Source organism: Rhea pennata, chromosome 5 (genome assembly GCF_028389875.1).
Source record: "Rhea pennata isolate bPtePen1 chromosome 5, bPtePen1.pri, whole genome shotgun sequence".
Taxonomy (NCBI): domain Eukaryota; kingdom Metazoa; phylum Chordata; class Aves; order Rheiformes; family Rheidae; genus Rhea; species Rhea pennata.
Window position 1 is genome coordinate 41,255,093 of NC_084667.1, and position 26,462 is coordinate 41,281,554.

Consider the following 26,462-nt stretch of genomic DNA (forward strand, 5'->3'; position numbering starts at 1 on the left):
CGCGTTTTCTCCAGTATGCCACAGGGAGAGAAAATACTGTTTTTCCTACTTGGATTTCACCCATCTACATTCTTCAGACAGGTTCACCATGTTCAATGACACATGGCCTGCATAGCAGTATCAGCCATACACTGTAACAATGTACCTATGTTGGTAAAACTTCATCAAGCAGACTGCTCCAGGCCCTCTGTTGCCACTGCCTGTAGAAAACTTGGCACCAGAGACCACCATGTGTCTATCTGCACATTATCTATTAGCAGTGACAGCCAAAAAAGCCTGTAGAAGTCCCTGGGAGCAGCTCCTAGCAGAAAACCATTTACAAAAGCAAAGTATCTTCTCAAGTTGATGCATTGTTCTGGGCACACCACCGAAGTCCGTTCCTGAAAATATTTTCATTTTTTCCCCCCTAAATTATCCCCAGAACAGAAATTCAGTATTAAGAGCACCTTTGCATTGATCTCAGCATCTCTTGGTTCAAAGACCCTAAAGAGCAGAACCTGCAGGCAGATAGAGCCTTCAACAACAGTACTGCATTATGTTGAGCACATGGCCATAACATGAAATCCAAGGATACTCAAACATTAGTGCTGTTCCTAAATCTTGGTATATGAAGCAGCAATGAAATCAGTGGGTTTTTAAATAGTTACAGGCAAGAGTTATTAGAACTCCCTGAAATTACAGCATTTGTAGACTAATCTGGATTTGTTATCCATTTCTGTTTTGGAACTGATCAGATGGAGTTAAAAAATATACATATATATACACACATATATATATATGATCAGGCTTTTTATGGCTGAATAGGTAGGATTCTTTCCTGAATAACTATGATGTCGAAAGTGTGAAGAGGGTGAATTTGGGTAAACCTAACTTCCATGTACCATTTAGTAAATAGGAGTCTAAAAGCAAGCATTCAGGTTCACACAAACTTAGCAATACTTAAGTGCTTTTCATGGCCTCATTTAGTCATAAAATTAACACAACTATTTTAGACAGAGCTAAAAACCAAAGCTTTGCCAGAGCTATTTTAAGAAAGCTGTCTAGATCCAGCAGCATTGTATAGTTACAATAAAGACACAGAAACCTTTTAAAACAACAAATTTAATAATATTTCTCTAACAAATAATTAATCAAATAGGCCAAATCCCATGTCATCATCAGATTCTTCAGATTCTTCTTTCTTCTCTTCTTTCTTCTCCTCAGCTGAAAGGAGGAAAAAAAAAAAAACAAGCTCATAGTCAGTATATACTGAACTTTTTTTGCACCACAGCTTTTCAGGAAAGAAGTTTATGCTTTGTTAAAATACCAATAACATGAAAGCAGAGAACAACCTCCACCATTCATCTTCATCATCTTCACAGCCATTCATTCCCTTTCAATAGCCAATATAAAGACTGAATGGACACAGATATTACTACTGAAGAGATGCGCTTTACATAGTAAAGTTCATTTTGATTCTCAGCTCTAAACCAGAACAAACTTATGAAATGGTGACTAAAGAACAAAATGCTTGTAAATGCCCATAAAAAGTAATTGTTCAATTCACATTTTAGTCACACAATCAACTGTCAAACTGGAAAGAGACTGACATTTCAGTTGAGCTGTCCTGTGACAATGTGTCTCTCCTCGACTCAGCACACTAACCAGACACCCCCTCTCACCTGCAGCAGGGGCAGCACCGCCACCAGCAGGGGCAGCCGAGCCCCCACCAGCAGAGACAGCCACAGCTCCTCCCACGGGCATGCTGGCAAGTTTTCCGTTACCTGAACAAGGCAGAGGATGAACAGTAGTTAAATGCTCACTCCAGTATGTTTAATGATGCTACAGGTATGGCAACATGCAAACCAGGTTTTGTATCTACTTGATCGGGAACACAAGCAGGGTGAAAAGGAGGAGAAATGAAAGTGTGGAAAACTTGGGTTCTAAGACTCAGACTGCATAGTCACTAAGGAATCGCCATTATCCATCATAAAGAAGTATAAACCCTTCTACTGAAAGGGCCTGGAGTTTAAGATTCACAAATGCTTATTCACATCGAAAGCTTATCTGGAGAATACTGACACTATATTAACAAGTTTCCTTTGTACAAAAAATCCCTACATTTTTTTTTCCAAAATGACCCTATAAAAATAGCAGTAAACACATCAGCAAATTTTACACCTGAGAAGCTCTTTCTAGGTGATTTCTGTTGAGCTGTGTCTATTTATTGGCTACTATGTTTCAAATCCTGAATACAACATATGATTGCAGGAGTAGGTAACTTTAATATACCTCAAAGTAAGTATGTGCAGTCTTGGCTTTCCCCCCCCCTCTTTTTTTTTTTTTTAAGGTATAGAGAATGTTAAGGGCATGACTAAGGAGAGAGGGGAAAAAAAAGCTGTATTTGTGGCAAAGAATACAGTATTCTGATCAGACACTCCAACACCCTACAAACTATTACTGCATATCCCATCAGACTAGCAAACTCACTTCTGATTTATTCTTGTCTTTGGAAACTCAGACAGTTCTCTGGCATCTGCCTTTCACATACCAAGGCTCCCTTGGCATTCAGAGGTTGCATACGCAATACATTTGCCTGTATTACAATTTCTGGGAATCAGTTTCTAAATAATTCTTTGTTATTTCAAGGTCTAATAAACTAGTAGAGTAAACAAACATGTTTCATATGCCTGTAAATGTGTTCTAGGAAACTATTTATTCTAAGATCAAGTATTACACAAAGAGATGGCTTATGTGTGTTACAAACACACGCATAATGGCTCTCTTAAGTCTTCAGACCACACTGATAGAAACACCCAGTTACTGCTCTTACCAACAGTAACAGGCAAAATCCTGGCAACTTTTAAGCAAATATAGCCCAAATCATATGCTTAAAAGTTCCCTTGTGCCTAAGTATCTGCAAAATAGAGATTATTTAATCCCAGACTTTTGCACTAGCTCAGCTCTACATTATTTCAGTACTGTAACCCAAAGAAGTAATTTTAATAGTTCCAGCAGGTAAAAGCACAAGCTTCTTATACGAGTTACTACTTCAAAGAGCCCTATCTCAGAGAAAAGGAATGGCCAGACTGAGGCAGCTCTAGTGTTTTGGAGGCTTGTATTAATTGCATTTGGGGGTAACTGTGCCCTTAACAAGTACTGTCACTTCTATTTACATTCAACAGTCTCCTCTTCCTATTTTACTCAATCAGTATGCACAAGTGGGTAAATCCAAAGAAATTCCTGGAGTAGCAAAGGTAAACTAATTCTTTCTCTAATCAAGATGTCCAGAAAACTGTATTATGAGCAGACCACCAGTAAGCTCATATATTTTGAAGTCTCCCAGTTTAATGTGGTCCACAAGCGAAACCCAGCAGGTACTGGCACTGACCTGCAGGGAATTAGAATGGACCTGCTGGATTTCACAGTCATTTGTGCAGACCTCCAGCACGAAAGTCCTCAGCAGAAGGACTGAACTGATGAATAACCAAGGAGTTGACAGTAATTCTGTGTTCTTGAGCCTAAGTTACCAAATTGGTAAAGGCAATTACCCATGACACTCTGAGACTGCACTTACCCTGAGCAATGACATCCTCGATGTTTTTTCCATTCAGCTCACTAATAACCTGTATGAATTAAATGCAAAATGTTAATAGTCTCAAAATAAGAGTATAAGCTACATTTAACAAGAATTAGTAATTGTGTGCAATGCCTCCATCCCACTGCCTGCACAGCTCTGACATCCCTTATTTCTCAGTGGAAGGGACAGAACATTGAATAAAAGCTCCAGAGCTAGGTCTTTTGTGCTTTTCTGTGAAAAATTTCTCATGAAATCTGTTACAAGAAATTCATAATGAATCCATGGAGGTTACAGAAAGCAGGATACACAGACCTTCTGGAACCAACTGGGAAACCCCACTAATGGTTTGTTAGTCACTGAGGGACTGACAACATATCTTGCTTAACTTCCATTGGGAGGCTCTGAAGCACTGGGCCCCAAACCAAAAACCACAGGGTCCTGTTCTTAGTGCTACCAAATGTTAAAGCCAAGCTGGTGACTATATCCTTTCACCAGAACAGAGAATCCTGACTTCTATTTTACTATCATTGCTATCATGTAGCCCGGGACAAGGAAAACAAAAATTGCAAAAGCAAACAACTAAAAAGAAAAAAGGTACATCACAGATCTTACAAGTGAGTTCCTGCTATCAGGTGTCAGTACTGAACACTGCAGAGTCATCAAAGCCAAAAGAAATGAACAAATTAAGTAAGACTAATCAAGACATTTTGAAGAAACATCTCCTGCTCACACAGAGCATGTAGCCTGTTAAACACCATGTCTGGGTGTTTCCTTAATTTGGAAGGTGTAGATTTAGACTAGCATAAACTCCAGCCAGTAAAAATAAAAAAGGATGAATAACCGTGATCAAAACAAATTCCAGTGGGACTTTCTGGATATTGGAGAATCAGAGAAAGTAATAATTCATGAAAGTATTAAACAAGCCGAAGCTGAAAGACCTGCAGTTTGAATGTGAGTTTGGAGCTACCTCCCAAGCACTACAAGGGTTCTGTCAGCTGAGTCGACCAATATTTGATTGGGCCTACAGTAAAAACATGACATCTGACTGACAAAGTGACCGTAAATGACAGGTAAGTGGTAGGCAGCAGACAATCTTTTATTCTTTTTCCCATGGCCATTAATATGTTTATTCTGTCCCCTAAAGAATTGGAAGTTCATACATGAAAAGAAGCATTCCAGCTAAAAAACTCTTCATTTTTCTTAAAAAACCTATTTTTCTATGTAACCATTTCAGCACTGGTTTCCATTTTTCTTTTGCATGTTATTATTGCACGCCTTATTTTTGTCTAAATTATAGCTGAGGTATGCTCCCTCGGAAGGGGAAAGGGCTTTATGCAGTATGAGAAGGGACAGCACACCGCTGAGTATTCGTCCTGTGGAAGCGCTAGCTCTGAAGCAAACCCCCCAGGCCTCGCGCCACCTTGTTCACGCGCTCGTCGTCCGTCTCAATGCCGACGCTGTCCAGGATCTTCTTCAGGTCCTTGGACGTGGGGGACTCGTTGCCGCCGAGCACGGCGAGCAGGTAGGCCGCGACGTAACGCATCCTGCAAGAGACAACGGCCGCCTCAGCGCCGCGCCGCCGCATGGCCGCCGCCGCCGGCCCCCCTCCCCCCGCCCCGCAATGGTCCCGCCCGAGCCCCGCGGACCGTCCCGGGCGGGCGCGGCTCAGCCAGGAGCCACCATTCCCGCGGGAGAAGGGGCCGCCGCGCGCTTACTCGTAGGGAGGGGGGCGGCGCGGCAGAGAGGCCTGCAACGTGCACCCGCAACAGCAGCCCGGCGACGAAAGGGAAAGGGCGGCGCCTCGGCAGGGCCTTCTTCCCGTCACCCCTCAACAACGCGCGCTGCCATTGGGCCGCGCCGGCGGCGAGCAGCGCAGCCAATGGGGGGCCGCGGGCTGGCGGCGGCCGCGCGGGGGTTGGTGGTGGCGGCGGCGGGCCGTTGATTTCCGTTACGGCGGAAGTGGGCGGGGTAGCGCGGCTGTGTGGGCTGCTCCTCGCGTGACTAGAGCTCCTGTTTCGTTAGAGCCCCTCCCACGCACAGCGTTATGAGCGCAGGTCTCGGTAGTTGCTCCGTGCTAGGCCTGGATTTGCGCTGCCTCCTTGAAAATACAGAGTCTGTCCCGTACAGTGGTGTCCTGTTAGCAAAGAGGCATCCAAGGAAGGGAAAAGCCCAGCCCGAAGCTGCTCCCGGAGTTAGGAGCCAAGCGAGCAAGGTCAGGTGTTGAGCCAGCCTGGATTCGCTCTAACGACAATTGCCTTCATCATTTGATTTGATTCCTTCTTCGCTGTGTTAGGGAAACGAATAAAAAATGAAAAGGGAGTTTGGAGACTCTTATTGTGTCAGAATCCACTAGACCCAAATAAAGCTGCATCACTGTGGTGGACTGTTGTCATGAAGCCTGGGCTGTTCCTGGCCTGGAGGGGGTGTAGAAACGCCACACAGAAATAAGAGCACTTTTCACTTTTCACCTCTGGGAATTTGGGTGCCGACAATAAACAGCCAGCCTCCTAGTTTTGTAACTTGGGAAGTGTGTTTCAGGGAAGCACACTGGTAAATTAAAAAGCACAGCCACAGACAATTAGCTTTTTTTTCTCCCTGTAGGAAGAGAAATTTCCCTCTGGGTGCTGCACAGCTTCTATGCAGCTTTGAGCAAGAGGTGGTGCTGAAACATGGGACCTCACGCTTCTCAGGTGGCGTTGCACAGCAGGACTGCTGGGCCACAGCATGGAGCCACTGTCTGCCACACCGCAGAAGCCTGTCATGATGGAAAATCAGACATTGCGCCTTCTTAACAGAACGAAGAGCAACATACATGCTGGGGGATCTTGCCCTGAGGCAGTGTTAAGCTGAACTAAATCTCTTGCAATGAAAAAAATGAAGGCAGGCAGGCTCCCCGTGTGCATAGTGGTGAGATGTGGCACAGCCCTCCCTGCGAGGGCCCCCCTGCAGGGGCACGCCCCAGCTCTGCAGCCCCCCATCCTGCACATTTCGGGGCTTGCAGCCCCTGCTGCTGTTTGTTTCTTCTCTCTGAATTTGCAGGAAGTTAGAGCAATACCAGGAGCTGCCCTCGCCTCTCCCTCCCTCCAGACTAAGCGTGCATCTGGCCCCAGCCACCCCTGCGGGGGAGCAGCACGGGCATTACTGGTAGCAGGGCCGGACGCTTTGGCCTGGCTCCCCAGAGCCGCCTGCCCCTCGGCCTGCTGCATCCGGCACCTCCTCCAGCGCCGCCCGCCCCCGGCAGCGCGGAGCTCGCTGCAAACTTTGCAGGAAGTGGCCGGCCAAGCTGAGCCCGACCGAGCGCAGCGGCAGGGCTTTCTGGACGAAGCTGGTGTGTGCCACGGGGGCTGGGGGTGAGATGAGCGTGGCCATGCTCCGTGGGGCACGGTGTGTGTGACCCGGGGGCTGTGTCCCAGCTTGGGCGCCCTGCGAGTGTGGGGTGACGGGGACATGGGGCTGCGGGAGGTGGCAGCAGGGCAGGTGAGGACGGCCTGGGGTGCGCCTGTGTGCATGTGCCCGTGTGTTTGTACACATGTACGCCTGCCTGCATGTGTGTGCACGTGTGTGTGCCTCTATACAGCATTTTTGTGAGAAATACTTACCTTTGACTAAAGCAGTACTTTCCGTTTACCCTTTCTTCCACTCCTTACACGTCAGTAAGGCTTCTGATCTTACAGGGTTTTTTGTGTGATGTCTCCTTCTAGACTATGGCAGAGAAGCATCCATGCTACCAGGTCCTGCAGCTTAATAGTTAAAAGTGGTGCTCTTCAGGGTATTGCTTTTGCTGGCCTTGGATGTTAAAGTTGTTAAAAGTTTCTACAGTTTTACATCACTCAATCAAAAGAAACTTTTATTCAGCTATTCAGTCCAAGGCAGGGTGTTATACACAAACCTGAAAATCACGTGATAAGCTTCTTTAATTGCTAAGCTCAGGAGGAGTTAAAAAAGATAAAAGAAGTTAAGTGGAAATAACATGAAATGGGAGACCTAGAAGTATGTAACCCCTGGTACAAGAAAGAAGTTGTATCTGTGCTTGTTTTTATGTTACCGATGTGTCACAACAATAGTGGCTGATTTCAGAAGTCCTGGGTGGATGGAGGCTTCTTCACAGTAAGAAGTTAGTGGAGTAATTAATTTGTTCGAATTGCATATCTTTGCTCCTTGAACACTGAGTCCTCCTTAGCACACACTATGCGATGCCTGCTTTTCGCCCTTGTCCTTGTCCACGAAGGGTGCTGCATGGGGTGAAAACAAGGAAGAGCTGGTCACTGATCTGCTGTGGCTTCGCATCATGCTCGCTGGGTTCCAGCATCCCCGTGGAGGCAAACCTGTAAGAGCGCGAGTCGCACCACACAGTGCGGTGCTCCTGTGCCCCAGACGTCCCTTCGATAACCCCGCTCCCCGTCACTGCCCTGTTTGCCCCACTGCCCTTTACTCACTTCCAGCTGCACTCGTGTTTATTCCCTGGGCGCCCGGTTGCACAACCGGCAGCGCTCGAGGCCCATCGCCGCCTGCAAGGACCCTGGGCTCTGCGCCCGGCTCAGCTCTCTCTGCCCCACTTTCCCTGTTTCCCTGATGAACCTTCTGACCATCTTGTTAAGGCACTTTGAAATCTGCCAGTTAAAACTTCTGTGTAAGGCATTGGCATTAGTGATTATGTCTTTTCAAGTTAATCTTGCTGTTTATTTTGATGTTGGATAGCTACTTCACTCCTTGAAGTGTAGGAAAATGCATTTTTTTCCTGAGGAGGGAAATATGCCTCTGTGGTGTCTCCTGCACTTCATTTCCATGCCCTCTGCCCATAAAGCTCTCAGTTACACGTGTGTAATCCCTTATACCCTGTTTCTGTGATTATAAGCTGTTTGCAGCCCTTCTGGGCTTGTGCGAGAGGCCTTCACCATGTGCTTGTGCTCCCTTTCAGAGCCGTCCTCGCTCCTGGTCCCAGCTGCCTCGCCGTGCCGCCGGTGCCTCCCTGCCTGGCAAGTCAGAGCATGTCCTGGCCCCGTGGACGAGACGCGGAAGATGGCAGAGCTGCCGGGGCTCAGGGACGAGTGCGAGGAGGGCGCTTCGGGGGCTCCCACGCTCGTCAGCGCCTGCTTGGCGGACAACAGGCTGAATCTGGATGTTTATCCTGACGGCTGCTGCCGCTTCCTCCAGCTGTTTGAGAGGCACCGGGGACACCTGGCCCAGGTGGAGTTCATCCGGCTCAGCAGCAACGATCACCTCCTTGGCGCCACGCTGGGCATCCTCCCTCGTCTGGAGAGCCTGAAATCCCTGGTGCTCAAAGGTAAATTCCTGACCCCATCACCATTCACTTCCCTAGGCTCAGCTTTAATTTATTTTTAGTCTTCTCTCCACATCTGTAGGACGAACTGCCTTTGCATATTTTTTTGTGTTTTTGTTTTTAGTGTTTTTTTGTTTTTTTGGGTTTTTTTGTACTAGTGCCCCTTCCTAGAGCTTTGGCTCTTAGCCTTGCTCAAAGCTGCCTGCAGGTTTCAGCAAGGTGCAGCTTCTAGACTGCTATTTCCCCCCTTTGTCTTTGCAGCTACCTGGGGATCAATTTGTGGAGTCTGGTTAGACTGACACTGCGACTTTACCAGTCCTCTGGAAGGAGAGCTTTTTTTGCACAGTTATGTATAGAGAGGAGGACTGACAGAGGATAGATCTTTTGGTAAATGTTCCCTCTTTTATTTTTGGAAACATAATGAGCTCTTTTTGCTGCAGGTTGCTCTGAATAAATCCTAGCTCGATCCTTGCTTAATGTCAGCAAGGATAAGTTTAGCAGCATTCAAGATCAACCAGAAGAACATTTTATCAAAAAGTATGACTCAGGATGTGCCTGTAATTTGGAATGCTGTAATAACTGTCACATATAAATATTATATCCTTCTTTGACTTTCTCATCTCTTTATTGTAGGAGGATCTCAACAAATGTTAGGCTTTTTGTAACAAACTGAATCTTTTGGTCTTTGGGAGGTAGAATTTAAAACATGTGAGACAAAAGAGTGGTTTTGTGGCCAAGCTTCGGCATTTGAGCTGAAAACTTGAAAGACTGCCACAGATTTCTGATAAAATCTTGTGCAAATCATTTTGTTTGCCTTTTCCCCCTTCAATAAAGTGGTGATAACAGTACTTCCTTTTACCAGACTTGTTTTGTGAGACGTACATATACCTTGAGCATCCTGAAGTGGAATAAAGTAGTTCACTAAGATTTTCTTATGTACAAGGTGCAGTTTTATTATTTACATTTTTTACTGTTATGCAGCATAAATATTTTTGATACCCTCTGGCTGTAAGCTTTTACAAATGGACTGCAGTGGAAGGGCAGGAGGACGTGGTGAGGAAATGGAGCACAGCAGAAGTTTGCGTTTGCTTGCCCAACTTCTTTTTCTTGGGTGCAACCCTCCTCCAGTTGGAGTTTGACAAGCCGGGATGGGGGGTCATACCCCTCCCTCTCTGCCCCGTCCATCTAGCCTGCTGCTGAACTACCTGCCTTTGGGCCACATTTTCACCACTTTCCTCGTGCCTGCTTCCCCCCGAGGATGGAGTAAGGCTGGGGGGAGGGTGCCCAGGATCTTTCCCCTCTCCTGCAGGTCCCAGTCCTCAGGGTGGTTAATCCTTCAGTGCCTGGGCAGAGCCTGGAGGGTGAGGAGTGCCCCCGACCCCCAGAACTGTTGTTTCTTGTCCGGTGGGGCTGGTAAGAGATAGGGAAGGAGGATGGGAGGCTTGGAGGGGTATGGACTGCCCTGCTGAGTGGTGGTAACGTGTGGAGTAGCCTGACTGTTTTTGAGCTTTGACTCCCGATGCATTTAGGTGAGCTCTCTTAGCCTACTGGCAGCTCTTGATTTCATAGCAGGTCTTCACTGTTATACCCCTTTCACAGATGGGGAACTGAGGAAAGGAGCAGAAACAAACACATATCCACGCGTACTTTGTCATCAGCGTTCCTCATAGCGATCAGTAACTTTCCATCTTCTGAGCCTCTGTGCTATGGCTTCAGAAAGGAGCTTGGTGTGAGGCTGGTGAGGTATCCCTTCAGCACAGTGACCTCTCCCTCTGCTTCCTTCCCACTCAGGTGGCCATGCCCGGGATGAGTTTGGCTCCTGTCAGCCTGGTTCCCTGACAAGCTTGCCGCCAGACTTTGGGAACCTGAGGTGTCTCACTCACCTGGATCTCAGCTTCAATCGCCTCTCCACCTTGCCCAGCTGCATCTCCCACCTCCCCAGCCTCCGTGTGCTCCTAGTGAGCCACAACAGCCTGGTGGCACTGCCAGAGGACTTTGGCTCTCTGAGCAAGCTAACTTTCTTCTCTGCTATGAAAAACCAGCTGAAGGACTTACCACAGAGCATTGGGGAGCTGGTAGCGCTGCAGGACCTGGATCTCTCAGAAAATGCTTTGGAATACCTCCCTAATGAAGTTGGGAATCTGCACAACTGTGCAGAACTGGATCTCTCTGGGAATCAATTATCAAGCATCCCAGACTCTTTAGGTAAATATTTGCCATGTGGAAAAGAAGACCCTCAATTTCTGTCTCCATAGAATTGTCAGCAGGAATTGTCTATTACGCTAGAGCCAAAATGGGAGGGATATCTGGAAGAAACATGCTTGGTTCAGTCAGTCCCTTTAGCATTAAGGAATCTCTGGACCATGTTCTCTGTGATCAGCAGGACTCCTGAGATTTCAATCCAGTTTTCATAAGCTGAGGGACTGGCCTGGCTGGTTTTGGATAGCATCTAGCACTGGAAAAAAAAGAGCTGGGGCTTAATGGGATGGATGGAAATCTGTGCTTGAAATCATGGTTGTCAGATATGGACCAGTCCAAGGAGCTAGGCCCTGACTTTTGCTGCCCTGGTTTCCACAGCTTTGCTGGCTCTTGGATCCTATATGATTTTGTACACAGAGGTTTTCACTAATGGTGTTGTATTTTGGAAGCATCTCATAGCTGGATATTGTAAAGCAAAAGACAAAAAATGCTACAGTGCCTCTCAGCTAATTCACTGCCCCTCTTTTATTTTATGAAATAAACATGTAGAGAACTTGAGCCTTTCCCTTATGGTGCATGTGCTATGGGAGTGAAGATCTAGCGCTCAACAGCAGGAGTGTGATGAGGAGAGCAGGGTGGGGGGGGATTGGAGCTGATATGCAATATAATTAATGACACGGACAGGGAGTCACATCTTGTTCTAATTTGCAGCCAATTTGAAGTCTCTGCGGCGGCTGCTTCTCCACAGCAATCTCCTGGTGACGGTCCCCGCATCGCTCGCCAGCCTGCCCAACTTGTCCAGACTCGATCTGCAGAACAACTGCCTCCGAGCCGTCCCCCCCGAGATCCAGACCTTGCCGTTCGTGCACCTCCGTGGCAACCCCTTAGGAGAAACCGAGCCCTCCCCGCAAGCTGGTAATTGCACGGTTTGTCTTGTGTCAGTCCTGCCCAGCTGCTCCCTTGCTCTGCCCAGCATGATGTGAATAGATTTGGGTTAGAAAGCAGAAGCAAGGGGGAATTAGATCAGTATTTATTTGTCTGGCATAATTATTAGGTTGTAAGGATGCAACAATGCCAATTCTGGAGCTTCTGGTTTTATGAGCTCAGCCAGTTCTAAAAGGCTCAGGAGTGCTTGGAAGTGGACTTGCTTGGCCTGCTCTTAGAGAAATAGAGGTGCAAATGGGATTCACAGAAAACAGAAAGGGCCCTTAAAGGGGTCCAGCGTTTTCAGAAGAAGTGGGTACCAGTTTTTGGGCTCACTGCCTCACCCTGAGGCTCATGCTAGTATCACACCCGGCAATAGGAGGCGAGCCAGCAGCGCGATTACCCTGGCTTTGCCCTTGCCCCAGCTGCAGGAGGGCAGCTCGTTCGCTGGGGCGATGGTGATGAAGCAGAAGGAATCTGAGCAGGGTTTCCCATAGGTGCTCACATTTGCAAGGGTGAGCACTGATTCCCAAGAGCGGCCCCAGGCACTAAGTCCAGACCCTGGGAGCTGTGGGGCTGGTGAATGGGGACCTTCTCTAACTCCCTCTGCTCCTGAAATTTCCTGAGGGAGACATCAGCATTTCCAGTGCATCTGGGGACTCCTAGGCTTCTTCCCGTTCTCCTCCTGCTCTTTGATCTGAAACCCCCTGGAGTGTGAGCATGGTTTCCTTAGTGACTTCTGTCAAATTAGAATTAAACCAAAACCAGAATGCCAGTTTAGCCTTTCTTGCCTACCCTGATCTGACTAACCCCTGTCTCCTTCTACTACCCAACCCTTCTTACTGCTATAGATGAATCCAGTGCCAGAAGACTACAAAGACTGTTCCTTGCATCAGAAGAGGACAGGTATGCCTCTGCTTTTAAGAACTCATGTTATAGTAGTGTTACAAGGTCCCAGACAAGATTGTCTGGTAGATAATGCAAATGTACACAGAGAATTTTTGGCCTAAGTAGGCCATTCAGACAAGTGGAAGATTTCTTCTGTTGATTTTTGGAGCACTGAAGTCATTGCATGGTGTCATACATTCATGTATTTCTTCTGGAAGCTTTACCGTGACATCTGAAGGCTGCAAAGTACTCCTGGCCTGTGGCATCCATTTCTACTTTCCTCCGGGGGCTGCCTCTGACCCTCTGCGCATTCACTTCCGCACCCTTGCACCAGACCCCCAGTGGGTGAAGCTGCGGCATCACGACATCCTGCTGAGCATGGTCCTGGAGCTGCGGCCTCACGGGGTTGAATTCCAGCAGGTGAGGGCACATGCAGGCCACCCGCTGAGCCAGTGGCCTCTGCCTCAGCCCAGCAGCATGGCTGAGTCCTTTGGGATCATGGATGCCAGCTACACCTGTCACAGCTGTTTTTAAGTAGCTGTATGACTGCTGTCAAAAAAGCCCCACTGCAAAGACACAGAAAGGACACAGCCAGCTTCCCTAGCATGGTGCTGGCCTGCCTCCTTTCCTTTCTCCAGTGCTTCTGCTTGAGCTGAGCTGTAAACTTCCTCTCTTATAGCTCTCCTCCTCTGCTGGAAGAGAGGTGCTATTCCTTCATTTGACTTTAGCCTGCAAGGAGAATGAGTCACATCTTTCCCTGAAAGACTGATTGAGTGGTTTTAATTCAGACTCCTGCATACTTACACCACTGGCCCTGCCACGCAGAGAGCAATTTTGCCCTTTCTGCCCACAAACTGCTGAACTTTCTCTGCAGTTAGAATACACTGTGTGCTCAACATCTTCTATCACCTCCCTCGAGGCTGCAGGAGAGAGCAGATGCCTATCTTCTCCCTGACTCCTGGCATACAGGCCACACTTTGCCTCCCCATCTCATCTGCGCAGGAGGCCACAGAGCAGGGCTAGGCTTGTTTTTGTCCTTTCTGTCTTATGGGAATGCCTTTTTGTTCCTGCTGCATTGCCAGGAGGTGGAGATCTGGATGCCGTATGCCTCTCCTCAAACCCTTCACCAGCGTGAGGTGGTAGTTCGGACCTTTAACGGGCAGAGCTGGAGTGATCTAAGAACAAAAGTGGAGCAGAAGAGAAAATCAAAGGTAAGCAGGTAGTGACACATATTGTTCCTGTTCCCCTCTTTAGTATTGCCTGAATGTAAGGCTGTGTGAAACATTTTGGGAAGTATCTTGTGAGCAGTGCTGTTGTGTCCAGCTGGTATAAAATGGAGAGGATTTTGGCTCTAGGTTAATGCCTTATTGGAGGCATATCCCCTAAAGTTGGTGAGTTAAAGCATGCCATGCTCCATGCCTGTTCTAGTATTGAACACTTTGATCTGCTGGGGTTTTACTGCCTCTTTTTTTCCTGCTGTTCTTGTGTTACATTATATGCCTGCACGTTTTCTGTTCTTCCTTGTCTTCTGTTACAGAAGCTTGTGGCATGTTGTAGTGTCCTTCATTTCTCCTGGTTCCTAGTTGTGTCTCGGCTTGTAGAGAATGAATGCAAAGTGCCAGCAGAGGGGACATTGCTTTTTTCTAGTGTGGATCCAAACATCAAAGTGATCTTCCCTCCTGGAGCCACCGAAGAGACTCGCAGTGTCAAACTGCAGGTATATGTGCTTAGAAAAATAAATAGTGAGCCATGGTGTGACTGCTGACCCATGCTGAGTATGAGATCAGAAGCTGAACTGACTGCCCTAGGCTAGTTTGGGTCTGACATGGATGCGTCATGGGCTGACCCATCTCAGATCTCCTCCTGCCTTTGCTTCTCTCCCTGCAAAACGGAGAGAGGATCTCCTCACAGCTCTGCCAGCACTCCCTCTGGCAGATCAGCTGCTGTGAACGGGACATAAAGAAGCTTTTGCCTCTTGTTTCATCACAAAATATAATGAGCCTGACAGAACAGGTCAGCAAGTGAGATTTGATTGTGTGAATCTAACTCCAGAGGAGCCCCACTGCAACTAATTGTGCTATACAGCAGGCAGACTGCTAAATGCTGTCGCAATACCTTGGTCTGCCCCTGCTTGCCAGGTTGGCGCCAGTGTTAGAGCAGAGTTTGGCCCAGCCACTGGGCTTCCTTTTCCCACAGCACCCTGAGCGGAGCAGAGCATTTGCCTGCTGGGTGTTGGAGGTCTGCACAGGTGACAAAGGGACGTGGGTGCCCAACTGCTCAGCTCACTGTGCTACGTTCCACATCCAGGTGCTGCCAGTCTCTGCGGAAGAGATAGAGGAAGTCACAGCCGATGCGGGTTGCAGAGCCAGTCCCCTGCTCTGCCTCTCTCAGGATTGCCCAGTGGATTTTCTCAGGCCAGTGAGAATTCAGCTACCCCTTCCACTTGGGGTCACAGGTTAGTTTATTCCCAAAATTGGCGAAGAGAAACTCCATGTGTGGAAAACCACCAGTGGCAAGCTGGACATCTTAGTTGCTTTTCCCATTAATAATAAAGCTTGTTGCTTTGCCTGCAGGAACAGCATTGTGGTGAGGCACATCCGCTTGGTGGGTGCTAGTGTAGAGTGGTGGGAGCGGAGGTAGTTCAGATCTTGTAGAAAACCAGTGCTGAGCGTCTGGTCCTGCAGGGGAAGAGAAGCGAGTCACAGTAAGCCAGCAGGAGCAGCTGGGAGAATGGCCCTGGCGAATGGGTTTCCCTGCCAACCCACATTTGCATTTAGCCAGCTGGGTTTGGTGGGATGGGTTGGAGAGGCACTCCTGCAAGATGTATTGTAAAAGGGCTGTGATTCATCACTGGGAATAGGATAGCTTGAAGCAGACAAGGAAGATGCTACCTCCAGGGGTCTGTCTTCTCTCTCACTTCCTGTTCCTGAATCAGCTGCTGCAGTTAATACTGTAGCACTGTATACTAAACAGTCAGTGCTCTGAATACTGTGCTATAAACTGCCTCAGTTCAGTAACTGACTTGTCAGAGATTCCTCTGTCTGCCTGCAGAGAACCCTGCATCTACTGATTTCTGGTTTCTTTAGCCTCTTCTGGCTTTCTCATGAGGAAGTAAAATCTTTTTCAGTGTTGGTCTGGCCCTCTTTGTAAGACTACCTAGCATTTGTATGGCTGGAGTGCATTGAGACTGAAAAGTCTGTGGGCTGTACATTTAGAAAGAGACAGAACTTCGTTAACACCTGTAGGTACTGGTGATGGGGATTGCACAATGAATCTGTGTTGGTGGAGATCAGCACACTTATCAGTTTAAAACTGCATATTCTGCCAGAGTATCCTGGAAGCTCTGGGGCAACCTGATCCTTTTACTGCTTCTCTTCTTTGGCCAAAATGCTGTCCTGGATGCCAAAGAGAAGGACATGACACTTAATTTGGCACATTTAAAAAAGTGAATCATCCCAGACCATGGCTGGGTTTGTAAAGCCATGAATCAAGGGTAGATGGAAGATGCCCATATTCACCTCATACTAAAGGCTTTTGCTGTACACTGCATTTCTTGATTTTTGTCTTTAGGGTTAAACTTGGATCGGTCCAGGCTGCACCTTCTCCATGGCGACCTGCAGGGCCAAACCTGGGATGACATTACTGGTCAGGTGGTGCTGGAATTCACCCATCTTTATGCAATGTTTGAAGTCACCCACTTCTCCTGGTAAGTCTTGAGGAAGAAATAGGATGTTTCTTTATCTTGCTTTTTCTGTCCTCTAGACAGGCGTTATGCCATTAATCCTGCCTATTCAATTTTTCCTTTGGAGTTCAAGCCCAGATTAAAACTTTCTCTTTACCCATCATTTTTTACCCTATTGTACAGCTCTACTGGAGAAAAGCTTGTGGTTCTGCTCTCCTCAGAGTGCTCCTGGCCCTTCACCTTGCCTTTCAGTGCAGAGAAGTCCAGACAAATTTGCTAGCAGGGTATTTGCTAGTAGGCCGCCTAGTGCCTTCCCATGACGAATCCATGGCTCTTCAGCCACAAGGTGTCAGGCCATTCTCCTCTCAGCTCGGAGTTCTCCTCCTCTTCCTCCTTGGTCTTGACCCTCCCTCTCTTTAAGTTTTCTCCCCTATTCTGAATCTGAGTACCTGCCTCTCATTCTATCAGCCAGGATAAAAAGATAAGATGGTGCCTGAAGTGTTGCTTGAGAAACACAAGCTCTTTCAACACCCAGTTTTGTCTGTTCCCCAAAGGACTGAAGAGCGGGTCACTGAAGACCTGGACAGTGGGTGATCTATGTGTGTGACCTTGGCTTCTCCAGGATCTTTCCTTCTTCTTAACCGCTTTGTCTGCTAGGTACTGGCTGTGGTACACCACGAAGACCTACATTGGAGGCATTGCCAAGAAAGTCTACGAGCGGCTGCGTATGTACCAGGTGAACTTCATTGCTCTGCAGAGGAAGAAAGACCCTGAGCAAGTCCTGCTTCAGTGTGTGCCCAAGCACAAGGTCTGGTCTAGGGTGCATTGCCTTGCTCCTGAGCTCCTGGGGCCTTTCTTTGTGGGATATAAGGACAGCAGGGCACCAGATAGTCCTGCTCACTGCCTTGGGGTCGTGGCTGGGGTACATTGTTGCCACACTATGTTGGTACTGTGATGCCAACTCACCAGAAAGCAAAGTAGAAGGAGTGGATGCAGTGCAGTGATTTACTGCCCCGTGAACCCCAGGGACTGGGCTGCTAAGCTCAGCTGGGCCACAGTTACTGTCCAGGTGCATGCTGGTAGCCTGCAGCAAATATGAGGCAAAATGTGCTGGCTTAAACTTTAGTAAAGGATACTAATGTTAACACGTTTGCTATTGGCTCATAGCATGAGTGGAAACGATCTTGTCAATCTGCTTCAGCACAATGCCAGCTTAGCTAATGCTCTCAGGGAGGGCATTTTGAGCTAACATGTCTGACTTTGTACTGAAGGAGGTGGGAAGCACTCAGGCAGCTCCTCTACTCCCTCTGCCCTATGGTTATTGGCCTTTAGCAGCGTTGCTTTAGGTGTTTGGAAAGTAAATGTAATTCTCTGTTTGGAGAGCATATACCCTGACAGGCAGCGCTGCTGAGTGAGGCAAGGGTTCATTCATCAAACTGCTGGAGCTGGGCCACATATCCAGTTCTTTGCTTAATCCTCTGGCCTGATTGCTCCCTCTTGTCTTTATTTGTTCTCCCCCTTTGAAATGACACATGGCGAAAACCTGTCTATAAGGAGTCTTCATCTCTTGGATCTTGGACTCAAATTCTGTGTCTAGAGGGTACAGCAACAGCTCTCGCAGTGCAATCAGGGTGCTGTTTTCCTGCCAGTGAGATTGGAGATAGGGTTTACTGCTATAAATATGAAGAAGGATAGACACCACAACTCTAGTCTGACTCTTGCACTGCCTCTGGGACCACAGGGCTCACAGTGTTGAGATACTACATGCTGATATGCCAAAATGAGCCTTCTGGTGTCCTCAGCTGTGTGCCATTGTGGGTTTTGCAGACTACTAGGAGGGAAAGGGAACAAGTAACTCCCTGCCTTTGAAGGTCACTGATTTGTTAAAAAGACAGTGAAGCTGATAATACCTTCTAGTGGCAGCTTTGGGATGGCCTAGCTTTGTTAATCCACAAATTGGATTTTTCTGCTTTTTATTTGAGAACAGAAATGTGGAAGCCAAAAGACTCACAGCACTGCTTCTTCCTCTGTAGTGAATGTGCCTGGGATAGGAGTGGGTGGGTGGTTGTTCATTTACTTTTCCTTTCCACAGAAAATAAAATTTCCCATTTGAAAGTGAATGAGAAGAACATTATGGGCTTGGGGACATGGGCCTGGGACAGATATTATGTGCTTCAGACCAAACAGGGGGCTCTTATGTTTTCACCCTCATCAGGTTGACCCAGTGCTGAAGAAGCTGCAGGACCGCTACCGAGGACCTGAACCATCTGACATGGTGGAGATGTTTGAGGGAGAGCAGTTCTTCGCTGCTTTTGAGCGAGGCATCAGCATTGATATGGGTATGGTAGTACTGGGCTCCTTTCTGATCTTACCCCTCTCCTTCTTCCCTAGCCCCAAGCCTGTCCCTGCTGGGGACTGTACTCCTCCGTTGCTTTCTCCCTCACCTCCAGCATGCCGCTTGCCTTTTGCTCACAACAGCCAGACTGTGAACACTGAGCGTGTCACATCCTCTGGTCATCCAATTTGCATGTCTACCTTTCTCTGTGGAAGTGCTGTTTGTAGACTTTCATTTCCTCTCGTGCTGCTGTAGCCTGCAAAAGGCTCTATACAAGTGCATTTATTTTGTGACTGATCTGCTCTTGCAGCCACTTATGCCCTTTTCCAGGCATCTCAGGCACTGCACTTCAATGTCCGCAGGGATCTAATTCATGTTGTCCATTTCTGGGGAAACATACGTAAAGATACCTCTCTGGAGAAGAGATTCTGAAATGATTCAGAGCAGAGAAATCCCATTACCAAATTCCATGCATATCTACTATCTTTCTCTTTTCATAACCTTTTTAATCCTTTTCCCTAATGGAGTTTTTAGAAGACACAGAAAGAGGGAGCAGGACCAAAAGCCAAGATGGTGCTTTATGCCCCAGTGTCTGGACCTATTACAGCTGCAAACTGAGGCATCTTCTGCAAAACCTGAATATACAGCTCAGTTTCAATGGGTAAATTAAGAGCAACTCTATCAAGAATAATAAAGTGCAGTGAATTTGCAATTGACTTGATGAGCCAGTAATCTGTTCCTTTACCCAGATTTAGGCTGGACTCTGACTTCGTCTTGAGACAGTTTCATGTATGAATGCTATACCTGTTTATATTTTTTCTCTTTAGCTCTGTTCCTGTTTCCTCACACCCTATGAAAATGGTGAAGAGCTAGATGACCTATTTTTGTGTATTACAGAGTAATAATATTGCAGCTGATTCTGGCCTTGCCTTGCCTTGCTTCCTTTGTCTTTCCTTCCCTGCTTGAACTTGATCTCCACCTTGTGGCCATTCTCCTTCTTCATCTGCTGGACCTGCTTTCCTGTGTCACCCAAGGAGGAAAGGGGAATTAAAATTCTTTCGGGTCTGACTAGAAATCTACTAGAGTAGATTGTAGCCTGGAGGCTTCCTGTGGATGATGGGCTGTTGTCCAGGCTTTAAAAGGTGCACACTTTTCTGCACAAGTTGAATTGATGCTACTTCTCTGACACAGATCGCCCTGACTGTGTGGATGGACGTCTTTCATTCATTTTTTACTCACATTTGAAGAACATGAAAGAAATCTACGTCACCTCCCCTGTAGACAGGAAAGGCCAAGCTGTAAAAGGTCAGGTGAGCAACCAATGACAGTCTGCACAAGGACTTTTTGTTTCCCTTTCATCATCATCATCATTGTTTTTATGATGCCTCTTACCATAGTCTCTGAGCACTGTGCATGACTCTTTTCCTCCTCTCTTTCCCTTGGCTTTCATTTCACTAACTGAACTCTGAATACGCAGGAAGAGGAGATATGGGATGACAACGCCTCACAATATTTCTCTGGCTTTATATTCCTGTGCTTGGCTCTTGGGGTACTAGGAGAAATGGGGGGGGGGGGAAATCTGGCTATTATGGCATAAGCTTAGTATCCCTCTCAGTCACACTTGAGCGGGGAGTGGAAGGGTGTATTTTTGCACCAAAGATAGGTGAGAAATGCCAAATCCATCTTTTTGCAGAATGAAAAGCTGGCCTACCGCTGTACTCACATCTGAGTCTCACTGCATGCTCTCTGTTCGCAAAGGTCTCTTTCTACCGAGGGGCAGTTCCTGAGAGCATCCCTGAAGATGCCAGCAGGAGGAGGAAAGGACCAGACTCCCTCTGGCTTGCTACTCTGCCAATCAAACTACCTGTAAGTTAGTCTATCTCCTAAAGAAAAAATAGTCTAGATAGGGAAAGAGCTAGTCCTTCCTGCTGGGCTAATTTTCTCCTCCTTCATGATAACAGATGGAATGAATGACTGCAAGAAATTGCTGCCCACCTGCATGAAGGAAAGGAAAACATCTTATCTTCCTTTTAAGAACTCTGTGCATGTACAGGAAGGGTATTAGTTTTCTGTAAACAAACTGTAGGGTAGCATTATGATGACAAATCACTGAAACATAATTGGAAGTTGGCTATAATTAAGGGAACTTTCTGTTTTGCACATAAATTTCTCAGTCATTTTGATGACACTGGCAGGAAAATAGAAAGGTCTAGGATGAGGTATTTCAGTTGAATTTGAACGCAGGCACTGGGTGAAAGTATTCTGGTGTGAGCCACTGGCCTTTAAAAGCCAGGTTGTGTGTTACAGAGAGAAAAGCAACTTTCTCTTATGTAATCCAATTGATTCTGAGAAGCTTAAACCTGCAAATGTCTTTGTAGGCTGAACATTTCCCTTCAAATCACGTGCCATAATCTCCCATTCCTTTCTGACACATGCAGCCTCAATTAGCAATATCTAGACTGTGTGGTCTCTTGCTGCTGAGGCAAATAGGTTTAGGGGAAATGGTTCATTAAAAATTACTCTCCAAAGACAGGAAAGAAATTTTCCAGTGTGAGCCGTGACTGTAAGCACTATAAACTGACATTTTTCAGAGACACCGAGCATTGCCAGTTGTTGCAAGTTTGAGTGCTCACTGCTTATTACAGCCTGACTCTTCAACCCCAAATTAAAATCTTCCTTCTCCTCAGTATGAGGAAGCAAATTTCAGTGTGGAGGCTGAATGGCCAGACACTGTCCTCTTCAAAGGAAATTTATTTAGCAAGTTACATCTCTCTCTTCTCTGTGAAACAGAAATTGAAATCCCGCTGGAGTGAGAATCCTGGTCCCCTGAATGGCTTCTCTTTCCCTCCTCTGAACCTGGGAAATGCCGAGACTGGCTTCCTAACACAAGCAAACCTGCTCAGCATTGCCAGGCGTGTGGGAGCCAACTGGCAGACCATTGGCTTGAACCTGGGGTTGACCTATCAACAGATTGAGCGCATCAGATACAATAACAGGTAAGGTGGGACACAGTGATCGACAGCAACCTGTTGACCCAGCATACAACTGCAGCGCAGTAATTTAAATCCATGCTTGGGTGGTTGAAAGTTTTTCTGTTGGAATTGTTTAATTGGATAAAAGACAGGTTGACTAACAGTTCTTCTCAAAACGTTACCTTTTTCACGGGAAACTGATTGTTTTCTCTTGCTGTTGAAAAATAAAGCATACTGCTTGAAAAACAAATTGGAAATAACAAACCTGAGGAGCTCTGTAGTTCAGGTGTATCACATTCCTCTTCTGTTCTGTGATCTGGATTCCTGGCTGGACTCCATCTCCCACGGTGAACTATGGTCCAGGCTTTGATTCGGAACATCATCTTTATTTAAGAAGAGATTGTGGTACATCATAGGATGTGTAGTCTGACCAGAAAGCCAAGGTGGTAGAAGAGAACTGTGGGGCTTTGCAGTTACATTCCAAATCAGAATGCTTTAATTTAAAATTTCTGTCATGAAAAACTTTTCTAAAAAGATTGGAATGCATCAATGGGGAAAAGGCAGTCCCACTGTGTGCTTTGTGTGTGTCTGGATGACTTCAGTGCTCCAGACATGGGCTTGGTCTCAGGTGAGTCCTCTTTGCATTGCTGGTGAGGAGAGTGTGTTGACTACTTCTGTGTTTCTCCCTTTCTTCAGAGAGGACCTTGATAAACAGATCCTGGACATGCTTTTCTCATGGGCTCAGAAAAACTCTGAGGATCCTGACTGTGTGGACAAGTTGATCACAGCCATGAAGGAGAGTGGCCGCCAGGACATCGCTGATGAGATTGAAACCATCATTGAGCTGGGACGGCAGAAATACAGGGAGTCCATCCGCCGCGTGGGCTTGGAGCAGGAGAGCAGCACTGAGGACTCTGCAATAGCCATGGTGTAACACCTCACAGAAACAACCGAGTTTCCTATGGGAGTGCCTCTGTGTGCCCAGAGTGACAACACCTGGGGGCTGCTCCCCGCTCAAGGGCCAGTATCCTCCTGAGGTGGTGGACATCGATTTACTTGTGAGCAGACTACCACACTCTGTTAGGGCTAGGCTCATGTGTTACTTCTGCTAATCCTGGAAAGTTTACAGTGTGTTTATGACCCTTTTCTGTACTTCCACTTCCTGACTTTGAGCTTTAGATTTCAGGAACACAGAGAGGTTCAGAGCCTCAAGTGTCTGTCAGTTGAGTAGTGGTTGAAGTAGCCTTTAATGAATTAACACTCATGTCACATGTATTTATGTATAACTTATTTGTGAACTACTACTTCTACTAGAAACACAGGGCATGAGCATTGCCAGTGGGTCTGTTTGTGCTCCAGGGCTTGGTGGGAAAGTGGAGGTGCAATCATGTTATGGAGTCCCATGAGGGGGTGAAGACTGTTCAGCTGTTTCTGCTAATTCTACGTATTGCTCACAGTTCTGAAATGCCCACGCACTTTAGAGTCTTTTGTGTAGAAAAACTGAAGTGGAAAATGTTTCCCCTTTCAATCTCCAAATTCCCCATGAAAATCTTTTCTATTTTATGCCAAATCTCTTTGTGCTCCCTCAATGTCAAAACAAAACCTAAGTATTAGTCGGGGCAAAAAGATGAAAAGAATTTCTGGCAAAATTGCTCTCTTTTTTTTTGGTTGTGCTCCAAAAACTGTTTTGGAGCAAATAAAATCTCACAGGCCCCTGCAGCTGACATGCTTTTTACATGAGACCTACACACTGGTGGTCTTTGGCAATGTTCCAGTTTTATTTACAAATAAGTAAAAATCCTTAACCTTGATGTTCTGGACAGACTCGAACTTGAGTCAACCTTCCAGTTTTGCAATCTAAATATTTTATAAGAATGTAGTTGTTTATTACTTTTTAGCTACCCAATCACTGTCTCTGGAGGTGACCTTCCCTTTCTGTAACTCATCTCATACTGGGCCTCATCTACTGGCACACTAGTGATAATGGGAAGTTTTATGCAAGCTGTTTAGGGAACTACTGTTATTCATGTATATGCAAGCCCTTCAAGACAGCTTTGGAGTCAGCACATCCCACCCTCCAAGTAATATTTAAATATTTCAGTCTGAAAACTGAAATACTGTATGAAAATGCCAGGTTATAACACCCAAAGTCAACCTGCAACTGCAGCTTTGAGAAAATCTTTTGTTTTCTTCCTCCTCACCTTTTTTCTTTTCATCCTTTTTACTTGCTTTGTGCAATGTCTCCTTCTGCAATTTCCCTGATGCTTTACTTCAGAAATGCTAACAGTGCTATCAACAGAGATGCATAAAATTGTTCCTCTTTTCTTTAAAAAGGAAACTGCAAACTGTCAGGCCACAGAGTGCTTGGTAGGTGCTAGAGCACTGGGCAAAGACTTGCAGACTTGAGTTATTGCTTTGGGCCTACAGACTGACTCAGATCTGATTTTTTAAGGCCATGCTGCCCCTCAAGTGTCATGTCAGGTTCAAGTCAACAGTCCCTGGTAGCCTGTGTCTTATGTACTTGCCTGTCATTTCAGTGTGTACCAATGAGGTACTTGTTCTTTGCTCCAGTTTTGGAGAGATGCATTTGGGCATGTTGCTCTCACTAGGAATAAAATAAGCACTTAACTGTTTCACAGCTCTGCACAGTCTGCTAATCCATGAATACCTTGAGGTGTATAAGACACAGCCTGGTCCCTTTAAATCTGCTAGCAGAAATACAGGTGAGCTTGGCGGTTCTCCATGGGAACGGGCAGAAGAGCGCATGTCTGAGTACTCCCTGCTACAAACGGCAGCACAAAGTGCAACTAGGCTAATGATATGACTGTAGCTCAGCTTGGCTGTGCTTCAGCGGAGCTAAGCTAGGAAACATGGCAGTGAGGGCTTGGGTTTGACTGGACTATGACCAAGCTCAGGTAGAGCCAGCCCAGGTGGCCACATAGCCAGCATGCAGGTTGCAGCAAGATGGTCAGGTTGGCCTCCAGCAAAGCTGGATTTGGCTCTAGTGGGACTTTTGGCCTGACAAAACCAATCTCAGAGAGCCTATAGGCAGCATAAGGTAGCATCCATAGGTATGCCTGCATGAGGCTGGTCTGCAGTGAGCTTTCTGTTTGCAGTGGTCAGCAACAGCTGAGTTAGGCAATGCTGAAATAAGCTCTAGTAAGGCTTGGGTGGGCTGGACTTGTACAGGCTTTGGTGGAGCTACAGTCCTTCCAGGTTGTAGACAGATTAGGCTAGGAGAGAGATTTAGGCGTTTAGGTTGCTACGGGTATGGGCTACAACCAGGCCAGGTGATAGGAAACGCGCATGCCAAACACTAGACACTATCATCAAAAAACAGTTCTTCAAGATTTGTGCAATAACTTAAAGAGGGCAAGGGAAGTTAAGTAACTCCCCCAGACAAGTGTTGTTATCGCCAGTCTTTCACCGCCAATGTGTGGGCTGGGTGGCCTCAGCGGCAGCTGGTTTTCTCCTTGCAATAACGGATAAAGCACTCAGCTGAGAGTACGGAGGGGCTGAAGGGAAATCAGAGCAAGCCTCTGACTGCTTCTTTCTTCAGCTGACTTAGCAGCAAATATTTGAGCTGGATGAAAGTCAATGAACAGTGTGTTATTTCCAGGTGTGTTATCTTTATCAATAATCTCTTTGAGTCGCAGTAACTCCTTCTTAAGCCTGTGGGTCTGTGTTGCTATGGCCAGGAAACCCTGATGACTGTTGCAGTCAATGGTTGAACCAGCAAAAAGCCAGACGTGGCATTTATATTTTGGTTCCTATTTTCATCTATGGCTTCTTTTATGGATTCATTATGTAGCTTTCCAGCTAACGGTCTTTTCCTGGATCTCGTTCCTTTTGCTGACAGCCAAATGCTTGTTTGTTCTGGGGGTTGCACAAGTGGCAGCCTGGCTCCCCAAGCCATGTAAGGAAATTCTGGGTTGTGTCCAGGCAAGGCTGCTACTGGCTCCCCACTCTGCAATAAGCAGAAAGGTACTGGTGCCAGAAACTATGAGACAACATGGGGGACCGGGATGCTTGGCCCTATACGAAGATATGGACCCACTCGGCACCTTAGTGTTTTTTGCAGTCATATTTGACTGTACCTTCTACTCCCAGACTCTCTCCCACCTCTGCTGGAGCGCAGACCTCCAGCAGAAGGACTACCATTTCCCAGGCACTACCCTCCACTTCCAACTCCTGCTAACTAGGACAGTCCTCTAACTGCTGGGGGGGGGGGCATAGATCTAGATAAAGCGTTGCAGCCCGTGCAAGGTTTAGAGATTAATAAAAGAAATTACTGAGTAGTGAAAGCCCAGGCAAATCTCAAAACAGTTTATTAATTATGTGACAACACATTCAAACCCTGAATATATCCTGAAATGGGTTTAAACTGCACAAATAAAATTGCTATATAATTCCCAGTAAAGGGCCTGCAGGTAACATGAAGGTGGCAGTGAGCCAAAGGGGGCTGCTTTTGACTTCTCTATTTGCTGTGGCCAGACAATAACACCATAAAATTCACCACATCCATATGGTTGCCCCGTTAAGGGGGAGGTGACATGGCTTTGAAGAGGTGACATGTACGTTGGGCTGACGGCTGGATGGTTCAGCCAAGAAACCATGGAGCG

At 46.7% G+C, this 26,462-nt stretch overlaps 2 protein-coding genes and 1 non-coding gene across 5 annotated transcripts; 1 reads left to right on the top strand and 2 right to left on the bottom strand.

Annotated features, from left to right (window-relative positions):
* Nucleotides 1-1,085: 1,085 nt before the first annotated feature.
* On the bottom strand, nucleotides 1,086-5,385 carry RPLP2 (ribosomal protein lateral stalk subunit P2). The gene is made up of 5 exons (XM_062577917.1): nucleotides 5,275-5,385; nucleotides 4,980-5,103; nucleotides 3,557-3,605; nucleotides 1,662-1,763; nucleotides 1,086-1,203 (listed from the first exon to the last, which is right to left on the bottom strand). The coding sequence occupies exons 2-5, from the start codon at nucleotides 5,100-5,102 to the stop codon at nucleotides 1,127-1,129; spliced, it is 351 nt and encodes a 116-aa protein (XP_062433901.1). The 5' UTR covers nucleotide 5,103; nucleotides 5,275-5,385; the 3' UTR covers nucleotides 1,086-1,126.
* LOC134141720 (small nucleolar RNA SNORA52) lies at nucleotides 3,261-3,393 on the bottom strand. Its single transcript, XR_009958703.1, has one exon. It is a non-coding gene; the product is annotated as a small nucleolar RNA SNORA52 (small nucleolar RNA).
* Nucleotides 5,386-8,540: 3,155 nt separating the features above from the next.
* PIDD1 (p53-induced death domain protein 1) lies at nucleotides 8,541-24,472 on the top strand. Of its 3 annotated transcripts, XM_062576620.1 has the most exons (15): nucleotides 8,541-8,843; nucleotides 10,632-11,045; nucleotides 11,751-11,954; nucleotides 12,815-12,869; nucleotides 13,070-13,271; nucleotides 13,934-14,062; nucleotides 14,389-14,568; nucleotides 15,159-15,306; nucleotides 16,422-16,557; nucleotides 17,191-17,269; nucleotides 18,749-18,872; nucleotides 20,060-20,178; nucleotides 20,627-20,734; nucleotides 21,659-21,864; nucleotides 22,537-24,472. In XM_062576620.1, exons 1-15 carry the CDS (start codon nucleotides 8,579-8,581, stop codon nucleotides 22,772-22,774), a joined length of 2,607 nt encoding a protein of 868 aa, XP_062432604.1. In that variant the 5' UTR covers nucleotides 8,541-8,578; the 3' UTR covers nucleotides 22,775-24,472. The 3 variants fall into 3 exon arrangements, with proteins under 3 accessions (XP_062432604.1, XP_062432606.1, XP_062432605.1); XM_062576622.1 differs by lacking the exons at nucleotides 21,659-21,864; nucleotides 22,537-24,472 and having other exon boundaries at nucleotides 17,191-17,341; nucleotides 20,060-20,173; nucleotides 20,627-20,727; XM_062576621.1 differs by lacking the exons at nucleotides 20,627-20,734; nucleotides 21,659-21,864; nucleotides 22,537-24,472 and adding an exon at nucleotides 20,562-20,616 and having other exon boundaries at nucleotides 17,191-17,341.
* Nucleotides 24,473-26,462: the final 1,990 nt, after the last annotated feature.

Bases quoted from the DNA above. Each gene is read 5' to 3' on its own strand.
- PIDD1 (XM_062576620.1), top strand. From the start codon at position 8,579: ATGGCAGAGCTGCCGGGGCTCAGGGACGAGTGCGAGGAGGGCGCTTCG. The intron at 8,844-10,631 runs GTAAATTCCTGA...CTTCCCACTCAG, and splicing joins GAAATCCCTGGTGCTCAAAG to GTGGCCATGCCCGGGATGAG. The intron at 20,179-20,626 runs GTGAGCAACCAA...CTGTTCGCAAAG, and splicing joins GCCAAGCTGTAAAAGGTCAG to GTCTCTTTCTACCGAGGGGC.
- RPLP2 (XM_062577917.1), bottom strand. From the start codon at position 5,102: ATGCGTTACGTCGCGGCCTACCTGCTCGCCGTGCTCGGCGGCAACGAG. The intron at 1,764-3,556 runs GTAAGTGCAGTC...TGCCTTGTTCAG, and splicing joins CGAGGATGTCATTGCTCAGG to GTAACGGAAAACTTGCCAGC. The intron at 1,204-1,661 runs GTGAGAGGGGGT...TCCTCCTTTCAG, and splicing joins CGGTGCTGCCCCTGCTGCAG to CTGAGGAGAAGAAAGAAGAG.